Consider the following 16,052-nt stretch of genomic DNA (forward strand, 5'->3'; position numbering starts at 1 on the left):
TTTAATCAATTGACTGACGGAAGCTTTTGATCAAAATGATTGACTGTCTAGGTTATCCTTTAGTTGGTCACTTTTTCAGGGATGATTTCAATTTTGAAGCATTCTTATGGATAAGTTAATATCAGATGGAAAGCCAAGAGCCGTTTGGGGCAGGAGCTGCCCTCATATTTAGATTACACAGAACATGAAATTAAAAACGAACAGAATTAAAAAAATGAAATGAAGGCAAAGAGCAACATAAAAACTAAAAATTAACTGAAATTATATTATAACATAGGGAGTTCCTAATCCCTCAACCTCTCACTCTTTACGCTAAACCGACTTTTTCTCTCAGTTCTTTAAGAACAAATGGTCTTGCACAAGAACAATATGACAAAAGTTTTCAATTAAAACATTTTAGAGCCCTATTTCAAGAATAAAAGAGCTTACTTTGCACTTGTTTCAAATAATCATTCTTATAGTTGAGATGTTGTGAAAGACAATCCGTAAATAAATCACTTGCCAAGTGCCATTTGGCTAAATATAATGACTCATAATTTTTTTTTTATGAAGAGCAATAGTCTTGTCTTTAGTTTCAAACAGTTCGTGGTAACGAATTAAGGAGCGACTCGGCTCAGTAGTAATCGAAACTAAAAAACAGAATTTTGGTATCAATATACTCCAAAAAATTGGTTTATTATGCTGATACCATATATATAAGATTCGTCAAGTTTAGTGTTACCCATCAAAAGCTACAAGCCTGAAAAAATCTGCCTGATTTTTGAAGAAAGGGGGAAAAGCCCCCTAAAAGTCAAGGAATCTTAATGAAAATCACAACATCAGATTCGGCATATCAGAGAACCCTACTGTAAAAGTTTCAAGCTCTTATATACAAAATGTGGAATTTTGCATATTTTGCCAGAAGAAAGTAAAGTTCATCGACGTTTTTTTTTCAGGGGTGATGGTATCGAACTAATGGCCTAGAAGATAGGGAGACGATGCATTCGAACAAAAATTAATTTCTATGTTGTTTTCCAGGGGTGATGGTATCGAACTAATGGTCCTAGAAGATTGGGAGAGGGTGCATTTGAATGGAAATTAAAAGTTCTAGTGCCCTTTTTAAGCAACCAAAGATATTGGAGGGCAACTAGCCCCCCCCCCAACACCCCTTTTCTCCCCACAGTCATCCAGTCAAAATTTTGAGATAGCCCTTTTGTTCAGCATATTTGAAAACCCCAATAAATATGCCTTTCAGGGTAATATGACCCCCCACAGCTCACAGGGTTGTAAGTTATGAAATTTGCCCATTGTATGCATAGCCTATAGTATTTGTTATTGGGAAGTACGAGGGAAGTCGGGAAATTCTCGGTGGGTTTGGATTTCCAAGAAATATTTCCACGGAAGGGGGGGATTTCTGGAGTGATCAGGAAAACGATTAGAAATTCGTTTTTCATATCAAAGTATGCTAAGGAGACTTTATTTCAGGCTGAATCGTCCACAAGAAATTTTATGGTAGGGGATTTTCACGCAAGGGATTTTCAGCAAGGATGGAATTGTCCAGAAGGAATTTTACAGGGGTGGTGGTGTATTCTATGTGCGAGGAACTTTATACGGAGGAGTTTTCCGTGAGAGGAGGGAATTTTTTATGGAGGGTGAGCCAGTTTTACCCCTATTTTTTGAAAAACGATCAGAAATTTAATTTAAAAAAAGTTGTTTTCAACCAAAAGCATGGAGCAACATTAAAACTCAAAACGAACATAAATTAGTTCGTATATGAAGGGGTTGTCTCCCTCCTCAATACCTTGCTCTTTACGCTAAAGTTTGACTGTTTGTCCCATTTTTTTAAAGAGCAACTTCTGAAACACAAGGGCTATTTTTTTAAAGTGCTAAAGACTTTAGCGTGAAGAGCAAGGTGTTGAGAGGGGGAAGGGGTAACATTTTTATATACGGAACAATTTCTCTTTGTTTTGAGTTTTAATGTAGCTCCTTAATTCCAGTTAAACAAAAGCTTGGTTTTATTTTATTTAATAGCATACAGAGCGAAAGGTTGAGGGGGTAAGAGCCACTCTTTTATACAGGATATTTTATCGTCATTGTAAAGTTTAACCTCATTCTTTACTTTTCTTTTAGCCTAATATAGGGAGCACTACACAAAAGTCAGGAAAAGCCTCCACTAACAAATATGGAGCTTAGGTCCTTCCCTAGGTCACATTTCTGGTTATGCTGTATATGCTGGAATCAACCACTCTATGCATAAGCTACAAGTCGTTAGTAGGAAAGTACATATAGTTGGTGCATTGACAGGTTACAAATATTTTTACAGAATCAAAAAGCTGACACTGTTCTACACTCTAAAGCACTGTAGAGACATATAAACAGTAAATATCTGTCTACTACAGTCTCGACGCGTATAAAAGCTCCTCCCATTTCCTATATTTAAGCTATCCATTGTAAATTTCTCAGTTCCTCAATCAACTTAAGGCAATGGTGCGACCCTCTATTATTTATGATTTCGAAAGCAGAAACAAAGGGGGTGAGCCGGCGAAGTGGTTCACTACTGTCCCATCTCACAGGTATGACTTATGATTTGACTGAATGGTGGATCCATGATTTCTAAAAGGGGAATTGGGATTAAATTTTAGCAAATGCGGAAACTTCAAGTGCTAACTTCTGATCAAAGAAGCAACAGGGAAATAGCCAGAATTTCATAAATAGTAGGAGAGGGATCCACGAGGTGGCGGGACTATTCGAAATTTGCCAGACAATATTTTACCACAAAGGTGCAACCTAATAGTTATAGCACAGATTATTTATTATGTTTCACAATAATCTGTGGTTTTATTTTAGATAGTACTTTTGCGCCATGGAGCGTCAAAATTTTTTCTTCTTGGCAAGGAAAAATATTCCCTTGAATGTTTCCTCTTTTATACTCTTTTTTGGGCCATAAAAATGTCCTTCGAAATTTGATGTAGGACCTTTTTTTTTTAATAACTGGTGGAATTGACCTATTCAAAACAATGCCAAACGCCTGTTAAGAACTTTTTTTCCTGAAATTCTTAATGAGTTTTCAGAAAATAGAAGAACATGAAAAGAACTGTGTTTGTGTTATAAGAAGAATATAAAGTATTGTCTGTTGTTATTATTGTTATAAATATTCTGCTACGAAGTTGCAAATTACGTAAAACTTCTCATCAGAAAGCACTTTTTATGACTCATTAAGTTTACCCTCACGATTCTTTTCATTATCTTTCCAGTTTCGGGTTACGTGCAAGTTACCAATAAAGCTTGGAATGCTTCAGAATTGTATAAGGATTATTTAGAATTATTTAATCATTCTAGTTACCAAGTTTATTGTCATCTGCTAATCAAACTTTGGTTTGTCCAGGGCATGTTTGGATCCAGAGGGAGGGGGTATTGCCCCACCTCTCCTTTTTTCAACTAAGAGGCAAAATTTTTAAAAACTAGTATTTGATTATCTCCTTAATGAGCTCCTCAGTACTACAGACAATAAAAACCAATATCAATAAATATATGTGAAAAAAGGAAGCAATTAAATTTAATTTAGCTGCAAGTCTGCATTCATGCTGATCACATAATTTCCCTTTGAGAAAAAACTGATAAAACTATAAAACAGAAATATCAATGCAAAGTGCCAAATTTTTTAATCAAATGTCATCACGTTATGGCGTTGTTCAAATACAACTTATTTTTACCTTGATTATCTATATAAATTTATTCTTTGTTTTTCTTTCCATTCTTAAACCAATATTATCTTTACATTTTTGTCTTATTACAGCCATACATGTCGGTTATGTTTCTCTTGGTTTATGTTCTCTGGAGTAGCAGTATCCCGGTCCAGCTTTGTTTAATTGTTGAGATAGGAGATGATCGTACTGTTTATATTTCTCTACAGTGCTCTAAAGCTACTAAAAAAGACATGTTTAGTGTCAGGTATTTTCACGTTTACAACAAAAGTACTTTAATTCAGATGAAAAGAAAGAATACACATCTACAGAGGAGTGTAGAGCAATATGAAGTCATTTAAAAGGTTCACTCCCCCCCCCCACACACATTCTAATTAAAGCAAATATGCTAGTTCAAACAAAACCAGTTAATAACTCTCTTTCCAGTTACTATCTGTGAACAAATCTGCATTTGATCTGCTTGACATATCTTTCTTCCTAGCTCCTTTTCAAGATTTTTTTCTTTATTTAACAGGCAATGCTGTTTTAAATAAAATACTATTCTCTATATTGAGATATGCCTCCTAATCCCTGTGATCCAGTCTTCTGATTTTTTTTTCCTAAAAGACTGTTTTAATTGACCCCAAGATTTAGACCACCTTTTGGCGAGTCCTAAAAATTTTGATTTTTCAATCAGTAATTCATCTCATAAAAAGCAACTTCTGCTTTAAGCTTTTGATTTTTACCAAATATAGATATGAAATGGCTACTGAATTTTTGTACTCCAAGTGCACGCCCCTAGGGCTGTAGAGTTCAAATTCCCGGATTCAAAATTCAGTGTCAATGAGCCACAATTTAAAAAAGCAAACTAATAAGAAAGGGACTTTCTCTATCCCTCTGCAGCCTCTAGGATCTTCTACAGAGCACTAGGGTTCTATATAATTCCATTTAAGAAAGCCTAGTTTAGATGATATAAACAACACAGAACATACTTCTTTGTGTTTTAGTACAAATACCAAGTTTTCTTCAAAAGTGAGAAGAAAATCAACAAACCAGTTAAAAGACCGCCTTCGCTTCTAGCAGCATTCCTTAAGTAGTCTAAATTTACTGGGTTTTCCCTCAAAGCTTTCTTGATTTTCTCAGCCTTTTCTGCATCAATCTTGCCTAAAAGACATATTTTTGAATAACTAGCAATCAGTAAAATCCAAAAATTCTAACTCGGGCTCTAAACGGTTATATAAAAATGGTTAAAGTTAATTATATAGAATATACATGTGTAAACACATGAGGAAACGAAGTGAAGAGCTAAAGCTTCTATTAATATTATGGAAAACATGACACTTCTCATGAAAGAATTTTTCTAGGAAATATCCCCCCCCCTCTTTCTTTAAATATATTGAGCGGATTTATAAATAAGACAATATACTAGTTACTAGAACCTAAAACCATGGCTATGGCTTTAAATAAATATATTGGGAAGAGTGATCTATTAGAATTTAAGAAATATATGTCTTTATTTATTAGCTTACCTTAAATTACCTTAAATCGCACTTGCTAGTGATGCTTGCCTAGACCATTCCACAGATTTATCATGCAGTTGTAGAAGAGATAGTTTCTTTTTTCTTGTCATGGCATGCTTGAGGAACAGCTTCACGGAATGACCTCTGGTACTTGACGACTGGACAGGCTTGAACATGTCTTTGTTGTCAAACTGGAGCAGCTTGTATGTCATTATCATCTCACCTCTTTATCGACGATATGTTAGAGTTAGCATCTTAAGGCTCTGCAGTTGGCATGTATAATCTTTATCTTTGAGGCCCTTTACACATTTTGTCACCCGTCTTTGGACAGATTCGAGAGCCATCTGGTCTGTTTTATTGATTGGCATGGCAACACACATTCCAAACTCCAATCTTGGTCTCACCAAGCTCAGTTTGGGTGTGGCAGTTGAATTTAGGGTCGTCATCTACAACGACCCCCAAATCTCTTTCTGAGGTACTCTTGGAAATCTACTATATCATACCAGCATTTGACGACACTGAGTACTGCCATTGTTGGTTGTTCCTTCCAAAATGGAGAACCTTGCACTTCTCCATATTAAACTCAAGCCTCCATATATCAGCCCATTTGCAAAAGTTGTCTAGATCTAACTGTATTGAGGCCATACCATGCTGTGTATCAACAGGACCAATAAGTTTCAAGTCATTGACATACAAGCTAAGTTTATTTGTAACGGTTCTTGGAGCGTCGTTAATGTAAACATTGAAGAGTGTAGCCACCAAAACAGTTCCTTGAGGCACCCTACTTAAGACCTCTGCTATTTCAGAATAGTAAGCTGTACCACCTTCCTCAAAAACTCTGACCTACTGCTTTCTTCCCTTCAAGAAAGACATACAGTCCACGACACCCTCTTCAATTCCAATTGCCTTCAGTTTCAGCTGGAGCCTTTGATGACAGACTTTATTCAAGTCTCTAGCAAAGTCTAGCAGAACTATGTCCACTCGGAGACCTTAGTCAAGAAGCTCAGTTATGTGATTGTATGAATAAACCAGATTTGCCTTGACTCATCTAGCTGGTTGGAATACATGTTGTTGTTTTGATAGAAGGTTATTTGTTACCAAATGTTTGAGAACAGCTGCATTAACAATACCTTCTAGGATTTTCCCAGCACAGAGGTAACACTGATTGGCCAATAATTGGAAGTTTTGCTCCTGTCTCCTCCTTTGTGTATTGGCAAGATATGGGCAACTATCCAGTCCATTGATATGACTTGCATCAATAGAATTTTGGAAGAGCCCTGAGAGTGGCAGTACTAATTGGGCATGAGCTCTCTTTAATAGTTGTGGATGAATGCCATCTGGCCCAACTGACTAATTTGGAATAACCATTTTAAAGCGAGATTCAAGCTCAGCCTTATCCACTATTATTGAAGACACTAGAGCGTTAATTACGTAGTGTGGTGGTGTTGGGAGGGGGCAGTGTCTGTGGGTGTGAATACTGATGTAAACTGGTGATTCAAGGCATCAGCAATTTTTTTTTACTGGATTCCATTACAAACCAGCTCTGTAGCCTAACCGTGTGTCTACCGGGCTTATGTATTATAAAAGTAATATACTGTACATTTTCTATATAAAAAATGTTGCTATCTAATTTTTAAATCCCCCAAAGTAAAAGGTAAATGTTGTCATTGCAGCAGCACTTACCAGTAAAAACCACAAAAAAATACCAATAACAAATGATAAACTGTTAATGACTGATAATAGACAATGTCAATAAGATAGTATCAGTGAATTGTAGCTGGCCAGTAACGGGTACACTACCATAGTAAATATTCTTGTTCTCAAAGCTAATAGGTACATCTGATAATTTTTTTGTTTTACACCAGAGCAAAACCTGAGTTTGCTGATTTTTTAGGCTACCTTTATGATTTAGAGTTTAAAAAATAAGAAAAACATATAAGAATTAAAATGTAGATCAATAATGTGGCTTCATTTTGGCTTATGATAGCCTACATATAGCTAGGACAAGTAGTATTTGAGGTTTGGGATACTCATACATTTTGTACCAATTATGGCTAGCCTTAAACAACATCTACTTTTCAAAATGTGTATATTTAATGGAAAATATATAGTTTTTGATGATATAATGGCTGTATAAAGACTTTGTATAAAAATCCCCCCTATAATACAAATGATATAAAAATACAGTCTTGTCCATGTCTCTACAAAAACCAATCCATTGAAATAGAACATTGAAGGCTTTCATTCAAAATTCTGAAAAAAAAGCTGTGTATTTTCCTTTGGTGAACAGACATAATTTTTCAAAGAGTATATATTAAATTCCAGCTTAAAAACTATGTAAAAAAAAAAAATTCAACAAAATCAAATTTTGACAATTTTATATAGAATATTGTTTTAAAAAACAAATGCACCGCTGTAAAGATGCCCAGTATCTAAAACTAATTGCAGTTCTAGAAGAGGCATAATAGCTTATTTCAACCAAAATATTTCTTAAAGAAAAGGTTTGTTCCTGAACCAGAGAAATTAATTAAATTGTTTGATCCAACACAGCTTACTCATGTTAAAAAAAGAAGTTTATTTTTAGATCAAAATCACCCAATTCTGACAAGACTGGACCATTCACATCTATCTTTGGGGTGAGGTGATATCCCCCTCCCTTCAACACCTTGTGCGCAGGTATGAGCTTGTCGATATGTTAAATTTCCTAAGAAATGGAACTGTTATAAGTATATTGCCATTTTTGAAATTAGCTTAGCAATTTAGAAACAATTAGAAACATCCTATTGAAGTGTCCAGTCACTTCATTCATTCTTCAGAAAGAGCTCCCTTGTGGAGTTTCTCATTCATTTTCTGGATTCTAGCCTGGGAATTTACATGGAAATATAAATCCTCCATTCATATCCAAGCATCCAACTGTACTCAAGAATGAAAATAATGCTTAAAATCCTTTGTCTGTGTGGCTTGAGTCCTGGTGGTGTTGGTTATTTGAATTGGAACAGGGGTCAACAATCCAATTTTTAAGCTCAGCCAGAGTTGACCCAGCTCTAAATTGGTACCTGGAGATATCTGGGGAAGGTCAACAGGAAGGGTGTGTGAAAGCACAGGATGGCTGACCCTTCCTGGCTAAAGGCCCAGAAACAGACATCAGCACCACCAGTAGGGACTGTAAAGTCCAGTGCTGTGTTTTTTACATTACCTTTATTAACTCATGATTATCTTCTTAACTAGCACATATTAATTATTACAAAACAGTTCTTTGTTATGTATTAGTTTTATATGGTATTCCTGTATGATACCATTTTTTATAGACAAATAAATCAGGTAAACATCCTCCCAAATTGACTGATCTCACAATTGATTTTAAGCAGTGCCATAGTATATGTCAGGGATATTTTAAAAAAATATCCCCTTTGAATGTATGTGCTTCTTTGAAAATCTAATTTGATGATTTTTCTTGAAAGTAAGATCATTGATTTGAAAATCTAGCAAGCAACATGACTATATGATTGTCATTAAAAAAAAAAAAATTCTTGCACTGTCAATTTTGCTTACTTGATGAGATTTTTTTCCAAGAAATTCTTTCATCTTCCCAGCTGTTAACTTCAAATTCATCATCTGAACTAGAAATTATATTGTCTGAAACACTGGAGAATTTCTTTCTCTCGCTTCGTTTCTTTAGTCTCTTTTTTAGTAGACTTCTGGGAGGTACAGTTTCTGGGTCAGATTTAAAATCAAACTTGGGTTTGACGGAATTTTTTGCAATCTGTAAGTCACTATCACTTTGAATTCTTTGTCTATTAAGCAATTCCTTGTCAGAGAAGTATGTCAATTCATCCCCTGAGCTGTCCACATCATCTTTTGCACTTTCTGCTATTGAGCTAGAAACTTCCAAGTCACTTTCAGCAGAGTAATAATCCAGTGGTAAATCATTAGGATCAATATCAATGACCTAAAATGAAATCCTAAAATTAAATATCACTTTCTTTGGTGCTTATGTACATTTAGTTCAGACTTGATAATGTACATTTTCCATGTTTATTGAAGATATTATAATTTTCAATCACTAAAATATAAATCACTTGGTTAGATAAAACTCAAGAGACAGAATGAAGCAAAATCTCGCTTTAAAGTGTATAGCCTAGTTCTAGTGACACCTTACCTTAAATTGCAGCTAAAAGCAATCTAAGGATTTCTTCCTGTAGAGCTCCAGAATGAAAACTTGTGTTGTATACAAAATTCTTGAGTGACTAGGTGCTGTTGCATGACCAGTAGAATTCCAATTGAGTTTACACTCTCTGGAGGACTATTCAGCACCCAGCCTTCATTTGAAAACATCAATGGATTCAGTAATAACTGTTTCATTAGATAGTTTTTTCCAGCTGTTGACAATTTGTGATGAAAAGAATTGAGTGTTGACTCTAGATATTGTAGACTGCTTGACAAGTTTCAGGAGATGACCTCTAGTTCTTGAGTTGATACCAACAGTAGGGAATAATGGTGGGAGAGTTAGCCTTCAATAACTTGTAGGCTAGAAGGTCTAACCTTAGGTCTAAGGACCTTAGGTAAAACCTAAGGTCTTACCTTAGACCTTAGATCCTCCTGTGCCCCTGGAGGCACCCAGGGGCACATAATGGGCATAAATGAAGAGATGCCAGTTGTCCCTTGAATGGGCTGCTGCCATAACATCTTTTCAATGGGGTTGTATGGACATATTTGCATTGATAAGGGCCCTCTGGTATGTTCAGTACACTGTGTTCTTTGGTCTTCCCCTTTGCCATGTTCCCACTGTTTGCCACTGGAGGATCGACTTTGGTGTTCAGTTGTCTTTCATTTGTACAACATGTCCCAAGTATTTCCTTCTTTGGGTCCTGATCATGTTGATGACTTAGCCCAGTAATATGGTTTATTGTCTGGTTTGAGACATGTTGTGCCCAGTTTACATTAAGAATTCTTTGCAGACAATTGTTCTAGAAGGCTTGAAGTCTCTTCTCTTGCTGCTGACCAAACTTCCAGCATTTGCTTCCATACAACATAACTAGGAGGACATTACTGTTGAAGACTAAAAAATTTAGCCACTTTAAGAACTTCTGTGAGTGCCAAATCTATTTAAGCCTGGCAAATGAGCCACTGGAAAACAAGCCATTAGTGACACACATACATAAACATATGATAATAAATACATACACAATTTTACTATGTATACAGTTATATTAGTTTTACACTTGTTTTATTGCTCTTTTTACACATTAGGACATGCATGCAGAATAGTAGTTGTGGACACACTTTGCTTTTGAGACAGGACACTCATCAAAGTCTCTCCCGCTTTCCTCAAAATAGGTGCAGATCTTAAATCTCAAGAGATGGGTCAGAATATTTATTTCTGAAAAAAATGGCCCTCTTCAATCACATTCTTTTCTGGGAGGGTCTGGGACATAATTCGAACAAAATAAGGAGAAGAATCGTTCAGCCCAAATGTATAAATACCCCACCCTCTGAAGCATGGACCTGCATGGATTTAATTAAATAAAAGAATGTATATATTTATAGGCATTTAAGTGTTAGCTGATCAGTTTTTTGGTTAGCTTACCAATTTTTGATAATGTCATCAAACAGTTTGTGGTAACAAACTGTAAGTAAGGAATGACCCAGCTCAATAGTATCCAATATATATAATATATATGATACTACTAGATATATAAAAAGAATCTGAGTTTTAGGCTGGTTTCAAATATATAAGTTAATGAAAATCACACCATCAGATTCAGTGTATCAGATAACCCTACTATAGAATTTTCAAGCACCTATCTGAAAAAATGTGAAATTTTGTACTTTCTGCCAGAAGAAAGATCATGGATGCATATTTATTTGTTTTTTCTCAGGGGGGGGGGGTCATATCAACCCACTGGTCCTAGAATGTTGTGATAGGACTCATTCAAATGAAAATTAAAAGTTCTAGTACCCTTTTTAAGTGACCATAAAAATTGGAGGGCAACTAGGCCCCCTCTTGCACCCTTTTTTCTCAAATTTGTCTGTTAAAAATTTTGAGATAGCCATTTTGTTTACCATAGTTTTAAGGCCAAATAACAATGCCTTTGGGGATATCTTTACCCTCCCACAGCCCCTGGGGATAGGTTTTTATGTTATAAAATTTGCCTATTTTTTACATATAGTATTTGTTATTGGGAAATGTGCATACATTTTTCAGGGGGGGGGGGGTTTCTGCTGGTGGAATTTTCCATGGGGAGGGAATTTTTCAGGGGAAATTTGTCAAAATTCCTATACAAAATTCTTCCAATGTATTGCTTTCTCTTTTTCATCTCAATTTTATGTACAGAGATGTAAAGGGTAATTGTCTGGGGTAAATTTTCACCAGGATTGAATTATCTAGAGAATAAATCCTTGGAGAGGAGGTATTTTTCCCATGGAAGAGTAGCTGGATTTCCTGGCATTATCTAAAAACAATCAGAAATTATATAAAAAAAAACAATTTTTTTCAACTGATAGTAAGGATTAACATTAAAACTTAAAACAAAAAGAGATTATTAAGTATAAAATGGGGGTACTCCTCCACAACACCTCACTCTTTATGCTAAGTTTGAATTCTTTCCCAATCCTTTAAGAATAACTCCTGAAACACAATGTTTGTTTATTAGAAGCTTTTTTAAGAAGCTTTTATTAAGAAGCGTTTTAAGAAGCGTTTATTTTTTTAAGAAGCGTATCTTTAAGCGTTTTAAGAAGCGTATCTTTTTTAAGAAGCGTTTATTAAGAAGCTTTTTTAAGTACTAAAAAACTTTAGTGTAAAAAGCAAGGTGTTGTGGAGAAGTAACCCTCTCATATGCATAATAATTTGTGTTTGTTTTAAGTTTCAATGTTGCAACTGTTCAGACAAAACTGAGTTTTCTGGTACATTTGGCCATATGAATACAGTTCAAAATGACCTTCAGTGGTTTGTGATTTTGTGCTAAATTGATTTTGTGATAAATTCGTCCAGCTATTTTGAAGCTGAAAACATTATGACTAGATTTTGTTTGCTCATTTCTTATGTTGAATGAAGCTAAAGCAAAACATAAGTTCCAGTTTTGTATCTGTTTGTGGAACTCTTTAGAGAACAAGTGATGTCCTAAAAGAGGATATTGTTGATGCAGGAACCCAATTCGACCGAGCAGGCAGCAGCCCCCAAGCAATTCATCTTTGTTGGCTACTTTTCCTTCGGAATAACGGAGGAAACCACTGTGAACACATACGGAGTTGAAGGATCCTAATGACTTGTAAATAACACTTACGTAATTTACAGCATCTTTGTAAATGTTTTTTACTTTTATAACTTTAATAAATCAAATAATATTAACATTTTGATTACTAAATATCAGTATATGTTCATTAAACTGACAATGTACATTCATTTGTATTTTTTTTCAGTTAAGTGTAAATTATGTCATGGCATTGGGAAGGCATAGGGGTTTTGAGCCCTACTCATGTTAATTTCTGCTTGTTTTGAGTTTGACTTGGTTATTTATTGTAATTTCTATTTGTTTTGGGTTTCATTTATTTATCAATGCTGATTTGTGGTAGTTTCACACTTGGTAGATTATTTGATTTTATTTTTGCCCATTTTTGGTTTAATGGAGTTCTTTACTTTTCTTTGAAAAACTTATTTTGTGAAAAAAGTTTTTTTTAGTTAATTTCTGTTTTTTTTATATTCACATAGTCTTTTCAGGAAAAAAGAAAATAATTTTTTAGATCTTTTTGTTCTTTTTAAGACTTTATAGTTTGGCCTGCTATTTGTATGCTGGAGAAAAACTTTCAACAATTTTTAACAACATACACCCTTTTAAAAATCTGGACACAAATAGTAGTGTTTAATTTAGTTTCATACCTCCTCTAGCTGACCTGAAATAGAAAACTTGATACCATCTGCAAAAAAAATCTGTTTACTTTCTTTGATAGTTTGGATACACTTGCGCTATTTTGATTTGGTTAAATTTTGAGAGCAGAAGTAGCCTTAAAAGTTTGAACATAATATCCTCAGTCATTCTTGGGATACAGCTGAGATGCCTTATTGGGAATTAGCATTAACACAGTGCATTTTGATTTAATTTCAAGGCAACATATAGTTTTTAAACATAATGGGCAAATGGGAGGGTGGGCATAGGAGGGGGACTAGTTGCCCTCTAATCACTTTTGACTATTAAAACAGGCATTAGCCCTTTCTATTTGCAATCAAATGAGCCCTTTTTGAAGTTCATAAGAGAACACCTTCAGTACAAAGTGCCCTGGGCTAAACAAAAAAAAAAGGAAAAAATAATAATACATTGTACCCACATCGATCTTTACTATAAAAATGTCAAGCTTTCCAATCACTTTTGACTATTAAAAAGGGCACTAGCCCTTTCAATTTCTAATCAAATGAGCCCTTTTTGAGCTTCTACGTTAACGCTTTGTATAAACACCTTATATGCCCCAGGGCATAAATAACAACCCTTACTCTGAGGGCTGTGAGGGGGTTGTCATCCTCAAAGACCTAATAACCAGAATTTTCAACTATGTTAAACAAACTGGCTATCTGAGAATTTTGGTGGCAAGTGTTTAGGGAAATGATGAGCATGAAGGGGGTGTTACTTGCCCTCCAATCATTTTCGACTATTAAAAAGGGCACTAACACTTTTAATATCAAATAGAATAAACCCTTTTTGAAGTTTCTACGATAGCATGTTCTGTAAAAACCTTATTTGCCCCAGGGCATAACTTACAACCCTTGACCTTAGGGCTGTGAGGGGGTTGTCATGATCAAACACATAATTTCAAGACCTTTCAACTACACTGAATAAAATGGCTATCTCAAAATTTTTATTGGCTGTGTTTGGGGAAACAGTGGGCCTGAGGGGGGGAGGGGGGGTTACTTGCTGTCCAATCACTTTTGACTATTAAAAAGGGCACTAGCCATTTCAATCTTCAATTGAATGATTCCTTTTTGAAGTTTCTACAACAACACTTTCTAAAAAAAAAAACTTGTATGCCCCCAGGTCATAACTTAAAACCCTTGCCCTGAAGGTTGTGGGGGGAGTGTCATCCTCAAAAACATAATTTCTAGACTTGTTCACTACATCAAACAAAATGGTTATCTCAAAATTTTGATTGGATGTGTATGGGGAAATGGTGGGTATGAGAGTGGTGTTAGTTGTACTCCAATCACTTTCAACTATTAAAAAGGGCACAAGCCCTTCATTAGAAGGGCTGGTGCTCCAATTGAATGAGCCCTTTTTGAAGTTTACAGCATCACTATCTATAAAACCTTATATGCCCCAGGGCATAGCTTACAACCCTTGCCCCAAGGGCTCTGAGAGGGTTACCATCCTCAAAGACCTAATTTCTAAGGTACTTGTCAATTAGCTGGTACTTGTGGAAGAAGTCAAGCTTGGTTAATAAAACAAAATATGATGAAATTATAACAGTTTAGATTTGGAAACATAAGTTTCCATAGAAATATGATTATGATCATGAGCAAACTAAAAAGGAAAATTGAGTCAATGCTCAGGCAACAAAGACTGTGTCCATACCCTCCTCCCCAAAAAATAGCACCAATAGCTTTTAAATGGATCATACCAACCAGCTAAGGCAAGCAAAACCTTTTTAGGTAGGCCTACTTTAGTATTAGCTGCAATCCACATGAGAAGTTAAGTTTGATTAATGCTAATGCCTTTTTTATGCTCTTTCCAAATATAATAATCATTTTTGTTAGAAATGAATTCTACCCTCACCCCTATAGGCTAGGCTATATACCAATTCATGGTATGTATTTGCATATTAGGGGGGGGGGGGGGGTAAATTTTAATTCTGATGTATATGAGAGGTAAGTTTAAACTTTAACACCCCTCCCCCTAATGTGCAAATATATACCCTGAATTGGTATACATAGGGGTGGGCGTAAAATTCATTTCCAACAAAAATGATTAGCCTATTATATTTGGAAACAGCACAAAAAAGGCATTGAGTGGTATGCTTACTTTATTCATAAGTAAATAATATGAACTGCCAAAAATTTACCTTAATTTGTTTCCTTTGAAAGTGATCAGCCACCACAGTAGTACCTTATGGAACACCTATTCATAAAAAACAACTACAAACACACAAAATCAGCAAATGTTTGTATAGGCCTATAACCCTAGCCAAGAGCTTCATCAAGCTCCATTAGGCATGAGGGCAGGGTAAGACACTTTGAGATGGAAGTAAACAGTATAGGCCTACTTTTAAAGAGAGTTAAAATGCACATTACCTGTTAGGCTTTGTTAATCTTTTAGGTAGCCTAGCTTAGTAAATTAAGAAAGGTAAAAAAAACTGGGTGGTCTGTTCCCCTAACAAGGAATTACCTTATTTAGTTCCATATTTTCTAATATAAATCATAATGGGGAAAATCGGGAACTTCAAAGTTCAGTTTAATTTTGATCTTCTTCTTCTTCTTCTTGTTCACAGCAGGCGGGCTATTCAGTTGGTACTATTTAGCCCTCTTCCATAGCCCTCTTTTGATCTTCTTCTTCTATTTAACAGCAGGCGGGCTTTTCAGTAAAACTATTTAGCCCTTTTCCTTCTGCTTCACTCTGTGGGCTACAGAGCTACTGGCTTGATTGCCTCATATTTATTAGATATATTCAGATATCTTTCAGCAGATCTTTCGACTCTAGGAGTTCAAATATAAGATGATAGATGTCGATTTCTATGCTCTGTGTGCAGGTATAGTTGGCTAGGCTCTTGACTGATCGTGGGATTTTGTGGTGTTTGAAGTATTTTAACAGTTTAGAAAGCAAGGTATGTTGTGCAGACGTCAGCATATTACATTCAAATAGGCAATGGTCAATTGTTTCATTATTCATAT

At 35.3% G+C, this 16,052-nt stretch overlaps 1 protein-coding gene across 2 annotated transcripts in view; it reads right to left on the bottom strand.

The window, feature by feature from the left end:
• Positions 1-15,690, bottom strand: part of LOC148944565 (TBC1 domain family member 20) — a 37,325-nt gene extending 21,635 nt beyond the window's left edge. Inside the window, exons 1-3 of one of the 2 annotated variants that reach the window (XM_089100715.1) lie at positions 15,550-15,690; positions 8,735-9,131; positions 4,716-4,826 (exon numbers count right to left, since the gene is read on the bottom strand). In XM_089100715.1, the coding sequence (XP_088956841.1) occupies positions 4,716-4,826; positions 8,735-9,131; positions 15,550-15,564 (523 nt within the window). In that variant the 5' untranslated portion in view covers positions 15,565-15,690. The remainder of the gene's footprint in view (positions 1-4,715; positions 4,827-8,734; positions 9,132-15,549) is intronic. The other variant, XM_089100716.1, reaches the window with a different exon arrangement.
• Between the last annotated feature and the right edge of the window lie 362 nt (positions 15,691-16,052).

Source organism: Artemia sp. Qi Xiang Cuo, chromosome 14, assembly GCF_049724085.1.
Source record: "Artemia sp. Qi Xiang Cuo chromosome 14, ASM4972408v1, whole genome shotgun sequence".
NCBI lineage: Eukaryota > Metazoa > Arthropoda > Branchiopoda > Anostraca > Artemiidae > Artemia > Artemia sp. Qi Xiang Cuo.